Below are 14,891 nucleotides of genomic sequence, written 5' to 3'. Positions count from 1 at the left end.
GGGTACATATTCTCACTCTGTACTAATGAGGCTACTTGTGGGACATGCAGAAGGACAATTCAAGAAGACAGCCCTTGTGAACAAGCCCATACATGTGTAAACTGCCCAGAATACCATCCCCCTTATTGCCGACATGTCAAATTTTCAACAGGAAGAAGAAAATCTAAGACTATATAACATTTGACCACCTGTCTTATCAAGATGGCGAGAAAAAGTTTAAATGACTCAACCCAATCAATATAATGTCAAACTTTGCAAATATCATGTCAAAATCCACATCTAGAGCATTGACAGAGTCTGACAGTAATTCCTAGTCCCAGCCAAATGTCAATGCCTGTTTTATAGATGGGGGAAGGATAGCAACTCATTTGACACCCAAACCTGTAGTACCAATGGTGAGCACCTCTTTAGTGAAACTAGAGATGCCTCCTACTCCTCCATTAGGGAAGAGGACACCTACCTAGGTGCTCTCCTCCTAGCATGAAACAGATCAGCAGTATACCACCAACCAGTGGCTGACAGAGCCACAGGCCGTAGGCCAAGAAGCAAAGACAGGAAAATCCTCACAAAAACCAAAATCTCACAGGGACAAGAAGGAAAAATCGAAAGTTAAACCAAATTCTACTGCTCTGTTCGATTGACGCCCCCCACCTCCCGAGATATCGAGCCTATGTATACTGATAAAGAATCATACATTCAGGTGAAAAATGACTTATCAGCAAAGTTATTTGTACTCCAATTTCCCCTTCATGACTTTCTGACATTCCTTCAGTGGAACTGTAATGACTACCACCACCACATGATCAAACTCCATTAATTAATGACCACTTACTCAACAGTTGGCATGGCACTTCTGGAGAAACAATTCTCAGAAAGCCAACTCCCTACTATTAATGCATTCAGCACTACACCTGTATGCCTTATGAGCGCGCACGTATTGACTGTGCCGATGGTGCCCCTATCCTGCATTCACAGCTTTTCGATCCACTGAAACATTTTTTCTCACATGCTATATGACTGCTAGCTGTAGGATATCCATAGTAGTTCATATTTGACCACTGGATGCAACAGAAATTGATTTACAAGTGTGTTGTAGGAACATCAGACACTGGTTGTCAAAATTGTCATGAAGAACAGAAAGGGCCTACCAACAAGTTTCAAAACACGAAACCAGAAACAAAATGAAATATTCTGTTTTTGAGGAAGGACCCTATTCTAATGCTGAAATGGAAAAATAAACATGATGTATATTTCGTCTCCACAAAACATCAGCCAATCATGAAGGAGGTTCTGTTTGATCAAAAGGAGGTTTTACAGAAACAATGAAGCCAAACATTGTCATAGATTATAACATGATCAAGACTGATGTAGATTGTGTCAATCACCTGTACAGCTGTTACCCATTAGCAAGCAAAACAGTGAAGCGGTGCGAAAAACTTTTCTTTTGCATTTTCTAATGGCTATTGTGAATTGTTTTGTTTTGTTCAAGGATGTCACCAAGCAAAAGATATATCTAATGGTATTTATTAAAGAAGTTAACATAGACTTGGTAGCTGCAGGAGTCATTGGAACCAACACCAACCTCTAGCCTAGATAGAAATTTTGGTTACTGTTTTCAAGAAAAAGTACCACCCACTGCTCCCAAAGTAAACACCATGTTCTACTGTGAAGTTTGTTCTGACAAAGGAAAGAGAGAGACTGGCAATCAGATAAGGAAAGAAAGTAGGTGGTGGTACAAAGACTGCAATGCTGGACTTTTATGTACCACAATGTTTTCAAGACTGCCAATTGGAAGTAAATGATGTATAAATTGCATTTAATAATTTTTTGTCATAAAATATGAAATAAATACTCACTTGTGAAGATTTTTGTTTTTATTTCCTAATCTGTAAAATATGGAGTTTAAAATGATGCTAGGTGTGTGTCTCTAAGATGAGTGACTGTTGTTTAATTATCCTTTAAATTTGCTAGAAAATCGCCAGTTAACATATGCTATCAAAGAGGAGAGATATCAGTTTTAAATGCGTTATAAACTACAAATTGTAGTATAAAAATCATGTTAATGCGAAGAGCACATCTGAAGGTATCTGCCTGCTCATATGCTCTGACAATTTCAGTGAGCATGTCCCACTAACAATTGCATTAGAAGCTATGGCTGTTTATGTCTACCTTTCAGTCAGGGTAATAATATGTACCATCTATATCATGTCACGGGCTGGTGGAACTAGTAGAACAGGTGCCTCCATGCTTTCTCCTACTGGGGAACTTCAGTGCCTACAGTCCTGTATGGGGTAGTGAAACCACATCTAGCAGGAGCCAAGTAATAGAACAATTAACTTCAGAACAGGAAGTCTGCTGACTTAACACTGGAGCTGCAACACATTTCAGTATTGGCCATGGAATGTACCCAGCCATAGATCTCACAGTCTGCAATGCGAGCATCTTGCCCATGATAAAGTGGTACATCTGTGCCAGTCTGTGTAACAGCCAGACTCCCTTTGTCAAACCACCAACTAATACGACTTACACCATATTTGTCATTTCGTAAAGCCAACTGGGAAGTGTTCATATCCAAACAAAATTTTGAAACCAGTCAAGGGAAGGATATCCAAGGAGTGGTACAAGATACTATTGAAAGGATTATACACTCTGTGGAAGTAATGACAGATGCCCTATTATTCAGGCCCATTCCACTGGAAATGTGTGCCAGTGCAGTGTAAAGAAATAGCTTCAGCTGTGAGAGGGCATTGAGGTACACTTCAGTGATGTGAACGCCATCCTTTTGTGGAAAACTTAATAACATTCAAGAGACTTTGAGCAAAGGAAAAAGCATGAGTGTTTGGAACAGTGTGTCATCTGAGAGAGCTGACACCTCATTGTCTCAAGTATGGACTAAATTCAACTGCATTTATGGTCACCTAGTGTCTACAATAGTCCCTGGCATTTCCCTGTATGGTGACATCTGTACTGATCCTGTGTTTATTACTGAATGTTTTGTGGTGCACTTTACCACAGTGTCGTCATCTAGTAACTACTATCCTAATTTCCTGACCTGGAAACACCTGGCAAGTATCACTACTTATCCTTCCATTCATGAGGCCTTGAGTTATATGATGTTCCATTTAGTGAATGGGAGTTCTGCAGTGCATTAGCTGCGTGTCATGACACAGACCATCGACCTGAAAAAATTTCCAATCAAATGCTTAAACACATTAATAACAGCAGCACAGAACACACCCTTGGGTTGTTCAACCACATTTGGCAGGAAGGGGAGACCCCCCCCCCTTTCCCCAATGCTGGGAGAGTATTATTATTCCTATCTTGAAACCAGGAAAAGACCTTCAAATTTTGACTAATTATAGATAAATCTCTTGTATGAACAGGCTGAGTAAATTATTCAAAAGAATGGTCAACTGCTGACTGTGTTGTTGCCTGGAAGCCAGAGGACATTTGTTGCAATTTCAGAGTGGCTTTCGGGCATTCCAGTTCATTACAGATGAACTGATTCATCTGGAATGTGCAGTGCGTGATGCTTCTGTGCATCACCAACATCTAATCACTATGTTCTTTGACATGCTGAAGGTGTAAGACACCATCTTGTGACATTAAGTCCTGTTCACTTTGCATGGGTGGAGCTTCTGGGGCTACTTACCCATTTTATCCAGTATTTCCAACTGTTCCAGGTCCGGATAGGTTCAAACCTCACAATCAATACATACAGGCAACTAGGGATTTTTGCACATGCCCTTTAGACAGCCTCCTGGTGGAAGCTGGTATTCCACCACTGAACATCAGAGACCAGAATCTCTTGGTGAATTATGTGGTTACAGTCTGTCAGGTGACTGCCAATCTATGTTACTCAAATCTGTTCACAACCAACAGCTCAGACTGTTTACAGATCACCCAGAAATCAGTAGACTAGCTGGGATATGATTAGAAGCTCCTATGCAAGGACGTCCACCTGCCTCCTCTTTGTCTGTTTTTGTAGAGCTCTCCCGTGACAACCCCCCCCCCCCCCCTCCGCCCCCGTCACATCCCCGGCCCCCTCTCCCCACCCCCTGTCCTATGATTCAGAAGGATCTGTTTTGTGGCCCTAAGGAAAATGCTGATCCCACCATTCTCAGACACCTATTCCATTTGATTCTCCATGACTACCCAAATGTAACATGCATTTACAAGGATGGATTGCCAATGACAGGATTGGTTTTGCTTTTCCACAACTAAGGGGCACAAGAAGTATTCTTTGCTGAGTGCATGCAGTATACACATTGCAGAGTTGGCTGCTATATTGTGCACTGTGCAGTAAATTGAAACTCTTGTGCCAAAGGCCTTCCTGGTTTGTAGTGACTTCATGAGTTGCTTACAAGGCATATCTCTTTGCTACCCCAGAAAGTTTTTGGTCGGCGACTTCCAAGACTTATTATTTGGCCTCCACAGCTCCAAAATGACAGTGACATTCATCTGGAAACAAAGCTACGTGGGTATTCTGGGAAATGAATTCACTGACAAATTATCTAAAGAAGCAATTGCAGGAGACAAACTTGAACTCTGAGTGCCGGGTACAGACCTATGATAATAACTGTGGCATCAAATTTTGAAAACTTGGGATATGGAGTGGCAGGTTACTAGAGCCCTCAACAATCTGAAAACAATTGAGGGAACCACCAAGCTGTGGCGTACTTCTCTCCAGGCATCTCAGAAAGATGCCATCGTACTATGCCAATTGCTTATCGACCACCCCAGACTTTACCACAAGTTCCTTTTGCATCAAGAGGACCCCCTCAAAGCAGCTGTATTGGTCATTTCATGATAGCCCATATTCTTACAGTGTGCGCCGTACTGGCTGATCTGAGGTGAGCCTTCAACCTGTATACCTCCCTACCCAAGATCCTTGCAGATGATGGGATAGCAGCTAACAGTCTTACATTTCCTAAGGGAAAGTGGATTTATAATAAAATTTAATGGACCTCAGTGTTAGCTGTCAGGGGTGGATTTGAAGGGGGCATCTGCTGCTGCAGCATGTATTTTATTTGTCCAAGAGTTTAAGGTAACTAACTCTGTAGTCCATCCGGTCATTATTTTCTCACCCCATTTTAGTAGTCTAGAGTATGATGACACTTCTTGGTGTGGACTGCAGTGATCAGTTATGGGTTTTAGTTGCCTCGATTTTCTCTCTCTAAAAACCATATGATTCAAGCTAACTGTGATGACAAGGTCACAGACCCTTGAGCTGATAGTTCTCTTTTTCTCATTCTGCATTGTTTTTACACAAATTTCCAGTTCAACGAGCAACTGATAACCAAGTAGTTCAGTCCCTTCAAACCTGTAATCATCATTATTATGCATTCATCATTGTCATGTGGGTTCAGATTCTGGCGTGAAGATATGAGGTGCCATTGGTTTCATAACACAGATTACCTCTGTTCCACATAACTGGTATTTTGGGCAGAAGACATTACATTTTTGATGCGTTAAAGCTGGTGGCAATACCCTATCTTCAAGGTCTCTGTGACAACATCTTTCAACAAGATAATGTTGCCCAAGTCGTACTACCCTACTTTGACACAGAAGATGTGTGGTTTTTGCTGTGTTCAGTACATTCTTGAGATCTGTCACCCACTGAAAACATCTGGCCATGGATTGCTGAGACAATGGCATACCACCGTTTGTCTGCCACTATAATTGATGAACTCTCACTTAGAGTTAAAGCATCATGGATTGGTGTACCCATATCTGTCCTCCAGAGCCAGGCACCACCCTTCACTCCAGCAGCAACATCAGGAGTCTACATCATTTGCTTGTTTATTATATTACAATCTTCTAACTATAGGTGGGCTACTTATTTAGTTTTAAATATGTGTGGTGTTTGTTCTTTTGGATCTGTCTGAAAAGACAGACACCATTATTGATCCCACAGCTATACTTATACACAATGAAGTGAAATGAATTCTGACATTGAAAATATTGGCCATTGAAATGAATTCAATGGCAACAAGTAAGAATTCGTGCAGGACCAGGAACCAAACCCAGATTTCTCGCTGTATGTGAGTGGTCGCCTTAATCACTTTGGCTGTCTGAGCATGCTTTCCATCCAATGCAAATTCCTGTCTTGCCACACACTACTAATGAGTGACCCCTGTCAACCATACTTTTGCTCACAGCATCACGCTGGAGCCCTGAAAAAGAGTTCAGGAGAGAGAGTGCGTCAGCACTGAAATGATCTTAATGGCTGTCAAGCCCTATGTATTTATATATGTATGGTGTCTGTTCTTTAGGACATGTCCAAAATATAATGCTACATTTTAACACTTTTTTAAATTTTTGTGATAAAGTGAAGGAAGGGTACAAATATCATCTGTTGAGTAGGCAGCTAAGCTGACTTAAAGATGTGCTGCTAACCCACCATCATACAGCCTTATAGCAGCCTTTCCAATCATGCCAGGTGATCACTTGAATAGGAGCCCAGTGTCCACAGACAGGAACTTCATGTGGGACTTACTCTTTTTCTGGATCTGAATTTTGAAGTGAGCATAGTTTGCTGGGAGCTTCAGAGGCCTACAGCTTAACCTCTTTCTTATACAACCACTGTGTGCTGCCTGTTTCCCTCCAATATGCCTAATTTGGAGCTGATTATGTCTTAATCTTTTCCTTTTTGTAGGTGAAAATTATGCCTTGTTATATAAAGTACTTCTGTGTAAATCCAATATGCACTTCAAATTTTCTTAATGTGTTCAATTCAGCTGACATCTGTCACTTGGTCTATAAACCTTTCATAAATTATTTCTCACATTATCATGTTTGTTAACAATGACAGGATGATATCTACAAATCTGAAGGGTCAGAGACTATCTAATGCATCTATACTCCTTTTGTAGATACTGCTAATGTTTGATGGTGTCTCTTTTAATCAGCTAATTGCTGATGAGTTTCATCACATGTATTGAATGATGACAGATTTACGTTGTTATTATTTGAGAAGTTCTACAACCATTTGTGCCAGTTACGCCACTTCACCTATCACTGTCCAAATTGTAATTCAGCACATCATTGACTCAACATGTAATGATACTTATTTTAAGAAAAAAATCTGGGATGCTTCTTTCATTGAATCAATTATGTGTGCAAGGACTGGAGAAAGCTACTTTGAACTTTAGCAAAATGCAGATTATAATCACAAGGACCCTGGGAGTGAGTGTAACAGAAATAGCAAGGCTTCTTGAATTTTCACATGCTGAAATCGGTACAGTGTAATTGAAGTGGATGGATGATGATGAAACATGTAGCAAATGTCTAAGTATTGCCTGTCAGTATCTCGTCTGAGAGTATGAATATGTGCACCGTAATTATTCTGTAAAGATTAATAGGAAACCTGTTACACAACTGACAAAATTTTTGAGAAAATGACATGCATTTTAGAGTGCTGAGAACTTGTACATCACAAATTAATTCTTTATAACTTGAGTGTAAATTATGATAGAAGACCAAATAAGTTTTAGATATTTTAAAACATATTTGGTGCATTTTAATGGGCAGCATATGTATTCATTACATTAATTGCCATCAAAGTTATGATCAGATTAACTATTACACTTCTCATTAACCACACAAAACACTCGTTATCCTTGTTTCACAAACTTTGTTATTACTGCACAGCCTAGGTTTCAGGTTATAAGTTCATTTTCTAGTACACATCTGATTCTAAAATTGAGAACCAAGCACACATAAACATGTCATCTTCTTACTCTTGCAATTCTTGACTTAAAACTGTAAAAGTTATCTCTGTTGACAACTTTGACACAGTTGCATATGGGTTTACAAAATTCATTAGGACAGTATTTACAATAACTATGACCAAACATACATTGGAGTAGAGCTATACACAGGAATGGAAAAATTTTGTCATTATTTACTCATGAACAAAGGCACCAAAGTTATCCTTCTATGCAGAGGTTGTAACATTGTCTAAAAGGTGTCAGTAATTGAATTACACTTTCAGTCTCATTGGATTTTGATGTATGAGCAGTTGTCATACTGTAATGTTCTGCATGAAAGCAGAACAGTTGTGCTTGCTGTTCATTATATCTACAACAATAGGCCAGCTATAAAATTACAGATGCTGCATAGGCCTACAGTGCACAACTGTAACTTCTAATATTTCATTACAACTTTCTCATTTCAGAGCACCTTCAACAAATTAAAAATTGCTGTGATTGGACAGAGTACATTTGCAGCTGAAGTCTACAGACTTTTGAAGAAAGATGGACACAAAATTGTTGGAGTATTCACAATTCCAGACAAAGGAAACAGGGAAGATCCTTTAGGTATACACATTTTAATGTTTAAACATCCTCACAATACTAGGTTAATGGACAATACTTTAGTAGAACATAATTACTGATTTTCAGAACCATGATTTTGTTGTTGTTGCATTGTTATTTAGTTTAATGTATGTCCACACATCTAAAACTAATATAAAAGTTAAAAGATGGGTTCATTTATGGTCAAATTCAAAAAATGTAAGTTGTATGTCACAAGATACAGAATGTTTCTGACAGCATTTAATGATTGATAATAATAGGGGTTCACCAAGTAAAAGAGAAAGGAGTATTCTTGCTCATTAATAAAGCTTTCCTGAAATCTTAAATGAACAATTTTAGCTTCTCATGAATTGCACCAAGTGCTTTGATGCATCTATTTATTCAATAAGATCACCATTGATTGCTTTTTGATCTCATATTAGAATAAGAAACCCACATTCAGTAAAATCAGTAACTCAGATGTGGTGGACGTTTTTTCCCAATACACTTGGCAGTAGCTGAAAGAAATCCACTGTCTGTAGGATGGCCTAATTTTTTGATAGAACAGAAAAGAAACACTCTACCTTCTCTCCCAGGAATAAGTAATGGAGGAAACCAGATGTAAAAGTGAAAAAAGTGAACAGTGGTAGACAGAAGTAAGACATGAAACTTTTTCACAGTTTGCCTAGAAATGCAAAATCCATGTGCAACAAAATCCCCAGATCCTAATCAGACCAAAGAACACTAAAGACTTCTTTCAGTACCCATGGTTAGTTACAGTCTGTGTAACTAACTGTGATGTAAAATTTGTGTGGTGTATATACTAATCATCATTGTCCAGGTATGAACTACTTGCAGAGGAGCCAATTATCAAAACATTTGTATGTTTGAGATGACATTAATTTACTACTTGCTTTGCGTACACTATGCACTATGTTGATCATACATCAAAAGTTAAAACTGTGTGCAAAACCAGGAACTGAACCAAGATACCTGCATTCATAGGCAGTGCTCTGCCATTTGAGCCGTGTGTACATGCTTTGGGCACATTCAGTTAGATGTGATCAATGTTTGAGTGGCTTAAGCATCAGAACACTGCCTTCAAAAGATAAGTGCCTGGGTTCGAGCCTTAGTCCTGCACACAGTTTTAAATTGTCACACACAATCATCATGCATTTGATTTGTTAACTGTGTGAAATCTGCGAGTTTTTTTATACCTTGGGATAATGTTTTGTATATTACTGTGTAATTTATTTGTACTCATCCATCAGTCATCAACTTTTGCTTTCGTCTTAACTTGGAATGTGGACTAATTTGCTCTAAAGCATGACACATTGCTGAACCATCTTCTTCTTATTCTCTCCTCCCCCCCCCCCCCACCCCCCCCCCCCCTCTCTCTCTCTCTCTCTCTCTCTCTCTCTCTCTCTCTCTCTCTCTCTCTCTCTCTCTCTCTCTCTCTCTCTCTCTCTCTCTCTCTCTCTCTCTCTCTCTCTCTCTCTTTCTCTAAATGTTTTACATTTGTTCAGTTGACATGTTCCACATCTTAAGGTTTTTGTGAATATGTTCTCTGAAACACGTAACTAAATATGATCACTCTCCTAAGTTCATTCATGGGTATTTCAATCTGTCATATTAAGACTGTGTCATTTTTAAGAGTTTTTTGGTCTGTTGTTATACACAGTGTCTAAGAGTCATCCGGAACATTTTCTCAGGTGTTTCAGAAAATGTTTGCAATTTTGCTTTTGCAATATGGAGTAGTATATGTTTTGAGTAATGTAATATTCATGTTATTAATGGTTAGAATAAAAATGAAAATTAGCACAAAGGCAAAAGGCATTTACTCCACATATGTAAAATTAATTAATAAGCCAAAGTACAAATTTCCGCAAAGCTTTAAATTTTCACATGATATTCAAACCTTTATTGTATGTTTGGACCTGTTTCATGAGACACTTTGGAGAGATTCTGAATTTAATTGTAGATGTTGTGATGTAGTGTAATTATTAGGAAGTACACTAGTGTACTGCTGTCCCATGTACTGTGGTTGCCAATGCCAAAATTGACTATTCTTGTTTTAATATTAGTTTTGAGTTTAAGTTAAGGTTAACAGTAGTTATGAGCCTTTCATATAATTTGCTCTTCAATTGCTGTGAAATGTTGAAATAACTTTCTAAGAGACTTATTATCAATTTGTAGCATCCACTGCTGCAGCTGATAAGACACCAGTATTCAAAGTTAAAGCATGGAGGAAAGGTGGTCAGCCATTGGCAGAGATAGTGAATAAATATAAAAGTGTAGATGCTGATCTTAATGTGTTGCCATTCTGCTCACAGTTTATTCCTATGGATGTTATTAATCATCCAGATCATAAGAGCATTTGCTATCACCCATCTTTATTACCAAAGCACAGAGGAGTTAGTGCAATAAACTGGTAAGTATGTCTTGTTTTAACTGTTGTTTAATGAATACTTAAGTTGTGAAAGCTTAATTTATTGTTAGATTAGTGTGCTTTAGTGTCTGTTCTGTCCCATTAAATAAGCAGATGTGTAAAAAATTATAGGTATTTTCATAATATGGGTATTTTCTGTAGTATAAATGAAATAAATATGAAAGGAAGTTAAAAACCTTGATTGGGGAATATGTTTATGGGAAAGAGACAAAACAGGGAGAGGTGGGGCAGCAGTTTATTAATACCATTTGATAATTTGCAAAAGTATTGTGATGTAATGTTTGTGGTACACTCATGTTCACTTCATCGAGATGCACTAGGAATTGCATTTGAACTTCATTACAGATAAAGCTTATGTGCAGAGAGTTAGTTAATATATCCTGCATTTTTATGGGCACAGAACTTGAATCAATTATTGGAAAAAGAAAATGTTACATGTATGGGTTGTCTTGTAATATTTACTCTTTTGTCAATATCCACTTGGTTAGAGTCTGTTCTGCATCGTTTTTCATTTACACATAGCACAAATATGGAACTGCATGATGACAAGACTTACAGATTCTGCTAATATATCAGCATTGATACAGTTTTAGATTAGGGGAATGTGATTTTAGTTCAAATAGTTTTGTATGGAAAGAGTTATGGGCTGTCAGAGTAAAGAGCACTATTAATTGTGAAGTAGGGATGGTGTTGATTTCCTTATATTGATGTGGCTGGATACTTATTTGGCTATGTACCATTTTAGGAAAACATAGTTTATCATCTCATTGTACTACTTTGTTATAAAGCCTTGATTCGTTTACACTAATTTCAACAGTATTCAATAAAAATAGAGAAATTGATCCATATAACAACAGATAAAACAGATACGGCTCACACAAGAACTGATACAAAAAGAGTTTCAGGCTCTTGCACAATTTGTTTCTCCTCTTTAGCCTTAGAGAAACATGCACACAGGATACTCTGCAAGAAGGGTTGCACATTTTACTGAAATTCACTTGAGAGAGTTAGTGTGGTCTCCTGTAGGCAAGGTGCTACGGGAGCTGGTTTCAAGCAGTCATCTGATGGTGGCTGACAGGACGCGCTCAGATCTAGAGTATTTTTGTAAGGAAGGTTGTATGTAACTAATGACTAAACTGCTAGCCCTTCATATCTACCAAACACTCTTTTGTCTTCTGCTGGTAATGAGACAGAGCCATTAGAGCTTGCCCTTTCTGCTCATGTGAGAGTCTTTTCTCTTTCAGATTCAGGGCATCCATGGAGGGAAAGAGGGGTGGTGGTGGTAGACATCCCAATGTCAGATGCATGTTGACCCCTCTTCAGAAAATAGTGTCATGGGTAGGGAATGACCCAAATGTACATTCTGTGTGTATCATAGGAGGAATTGTCCATAAGGTGGAGGAGGCTGTCCTGGGAGCAACTGACAGTAAAGATTGCACTCAGCTGAACATCATAGGCCACGTTGGCACTTATGACATGGCTGGGTGCTGAAATCAATCAAAGCTCTCTCCAAAGACTGGTAGAAGTGGTGAAGGTAGCCAGACTCACTTGTGAGGTCCCTGCACAGCTGCTGATTTGCAGCATTCTTCTGAGAACTCCTCGGGGCCCTCTGGTCTGGAGCCAAGTGGAGGATCTAAACCAGCAAAGACCACTTACCTTACACCTTTGCGAGCCGCAAACTTATAGAGCTGTTTCAAAGTGAGCCAAATTTTTTAGGTAGTAGTAATTAACATGAATGAAGAAACACTATTTTAAAAATAACATTATTGAACTATTTTATAACACATCAAGAAATCGGAAGTTACATTTATGATGTGCTTTTTTGAGTGTTTACTTTTGCTGTGAGCTGTTTGAAATGTGGCTGATACTTTGTGAGCACGATTTGTACACGTTCACTTAAATGTTCATCAGATAGAGCAGATTGATAGACTGATATTGAGATTTAGATTTGATAAACTTGAGTGTTGAGTTCAGTGATTCACACATATAAGTGGTCCCAAAAATAGAAATCAGTTATTTGGCACACACTCTTATTAGTGCATATTTTTCCTCTGGAACCTTCTTTCAAAATTCAACAGTTGAACAACCACTATTATTTCAAACCCTTTAGCCCTTCATATTTTTGAAGTTCCAGTAGCTCAAACTGTACAGCCGGTGAATCCTTAATAATTGGCAGTGAAATGGGGCAGCCATCTTCCACATCATCAACAGAGAAAGGATTTTCCAAGAATGAAAATGAAGGTTTAAGTGGCCTTAAATCACTAAACCTATCATTTATTTCTTCAGCAAGGGCAGATGTTCCATTTAATCAATCTTGTATTTGCACCTGAACTAAAGGAAGGCTTTTCTTCGGACATATGAAATGAGCTAATGTTTTAGTCTCAAGGATTTTCCAATAGAGTCTTAATTTTTTATGAAATTTGTACACTGAATGTGGTCAGAGATGAGTTTGTCTCACCCATGTAATGTTGTATTTAGTGTTTGTAAATCCTGAACATCACCAGTAAAAAGGTCATATTTAACAGCCACTGTGGGTCATCAACCTGAGAGAAAGATTTTCTCTTTTCTTGCAGAAATTGCTTTATTGGATCCAGTATTATAAAAATGTACCTAGAACATTATATGCTGATAGCCATCTCACTAAATCTGTTTCCTTGGTAAACATGATCATAACCCTTCCCTGCCCTTGAAATTTTTTCTTTAATGATGGCAATTTAGCTTTCCTTGACTGAGAACCATGAGGAGTCTCTCCTGAAACTACTGTGGTTAGTGTCATGATGGCATTTGAGATTATTGACCGTGTACTGTTACAATGTCATTTGACAAAAAAGCACTCCGTCTTCAGGCCACAAGTGGCCCATCGGGACCATCCGACTGCCGTATCATCCTCAGTTGAGGATGCGGATAGGAGGGGCAGCTGGTCAGCACACCGCTCTCCCAATCGTTATGATGGTTTTCTTTGACCGGAGCCGCTACTATTCAGTCGAGTAGCTCCTCAATTGGCATCATGAGGCTGAGTGCACCCCGAAAAATGGCAACAGCGCATGGCGGCTGGATGGTCACCCATCCAAGTGCCGGCCACGCCCGACAGTGCTTAACTTCGGTGATCTCATGGGAACCGGTGTTTCCAATGCAGCAAGGCCGTTGCCACATTTGACAAAAAAAGGCACATTGGTTAACCTTTACTCTCTGCAAAAAGGAATTACTCCTCTCACTCCTTATTAAAAATTCTTTTCTCTCCTTCATATTTACACTTCATTGATAACACTGTAAATGTTAGCAAATCAGCAATGATCACAAGTTTACTTAAACAGTGTCACTGCCTGTAGAAAAGTAACTACCAAATTAGCTATGAATGTGACTGGCTACTGACTGCTGCACCTAGGTCCTTGCTGCTACACGGATGACGGGGCATAGTATTGTCAAATCGACAAGAAGGTTGCGCAGTTGGTTTCATGTGTCAGGTCCGGACAGCAAACCATATCACTTGGTGCAACAATGAAGTTCTGCACAATGTTGGTAAATCAAACGAAATGGCAATGTTGGTAAATCAAAGGAAACGGCTCATCTGTGCATGGCACTGTTTTGATGGCATTTATCTTTTTCCATTTTCAATGGTGTGTGTGTGTGTGTGTGTGTGTGTGTGTGTGTGTGTGTGTGTGTGTGTGTGCACGCACGCATACTGGAAAATTGCTGTTATTTATACACACACATCAAAAATTTTTTTGCATCAGCTCAGTTCCGAGAGTTCCAGAACCTGTACAGATAATTGGAATAGAGATCAACATAAACATCATTTCCGCCCTTTTTATTGCTCATGAAAACCACACATTGTGTGTTGTACCACCATACAGTGAGACCTTCAGAGGTGGTGGTCCAGATCGCTGTACACACTGGTACCTCTAATACCCAGTAGCACGTCCTCTTGTATCCACAAGTTCATCAAGGCACTGTTGGTTCAGATTTTCCCACTCCGCCACGTAGATTTGGTGTAGATCCCTCAGAGTGGTGAGTGGGTCACATCGTCTGTAAACAGCTCTTTTGAATCTCTCCCAGGCATGTTTGATAGGGTTCATGTCTGGAGAACATGCTGGCCACTCTAGTGGAGCGATGCCGTTATACTGAAGGCATTCATTCACAAGATG

The 14,891-nt window shown here is 39.1% G+C and overlaps 1 protein-coding gene across 1 annotated transcript in view; it reads left to right on the top strand.

The window, feature by feature from the left end:
- The window catches only part of LOC124555480 (cytosolic 10-formyltetrahydrofolate dehydrogenase), a 178,702-nt gene that overhangs the window by 35,640 nt on the left and 128,171 nt on the right, over positions 1-14,891 (top strand). The window contains exons 2-3 of the mRNA XM_047129404.1: positions 8,180-8,321; positions 10,494-10,728. Of these exons, the coding sequence (XP_046985360.1) occupies positions 8,180-8,321; positions 10,494-10,728 (377 nt within the window). The remainder of the gene's footprint in view (positions 1-8,179; positions 8,322-10,493; positions 10,729-14,891) is intronic.

The sequence above is a fragment of the Schistocerca americana genome, chromosome X (assembly GCF_021461395.2).
Source record: "Schistocerca americana isolate TAMUIC-IGC-003095 chromosome X, iqSchAmer2.1, whole genome shotgun sequence".
NCBI lineage: Eukaryota > Metazoa > Arthropoda > Insecta > Orthoptera > Acrididae > Schistocerca > Schistocerca americana.
Note: the sequence above shows the minus strand (reverse complement) of the source record. Positions and strands in the feature narration are given on the sequence as shown.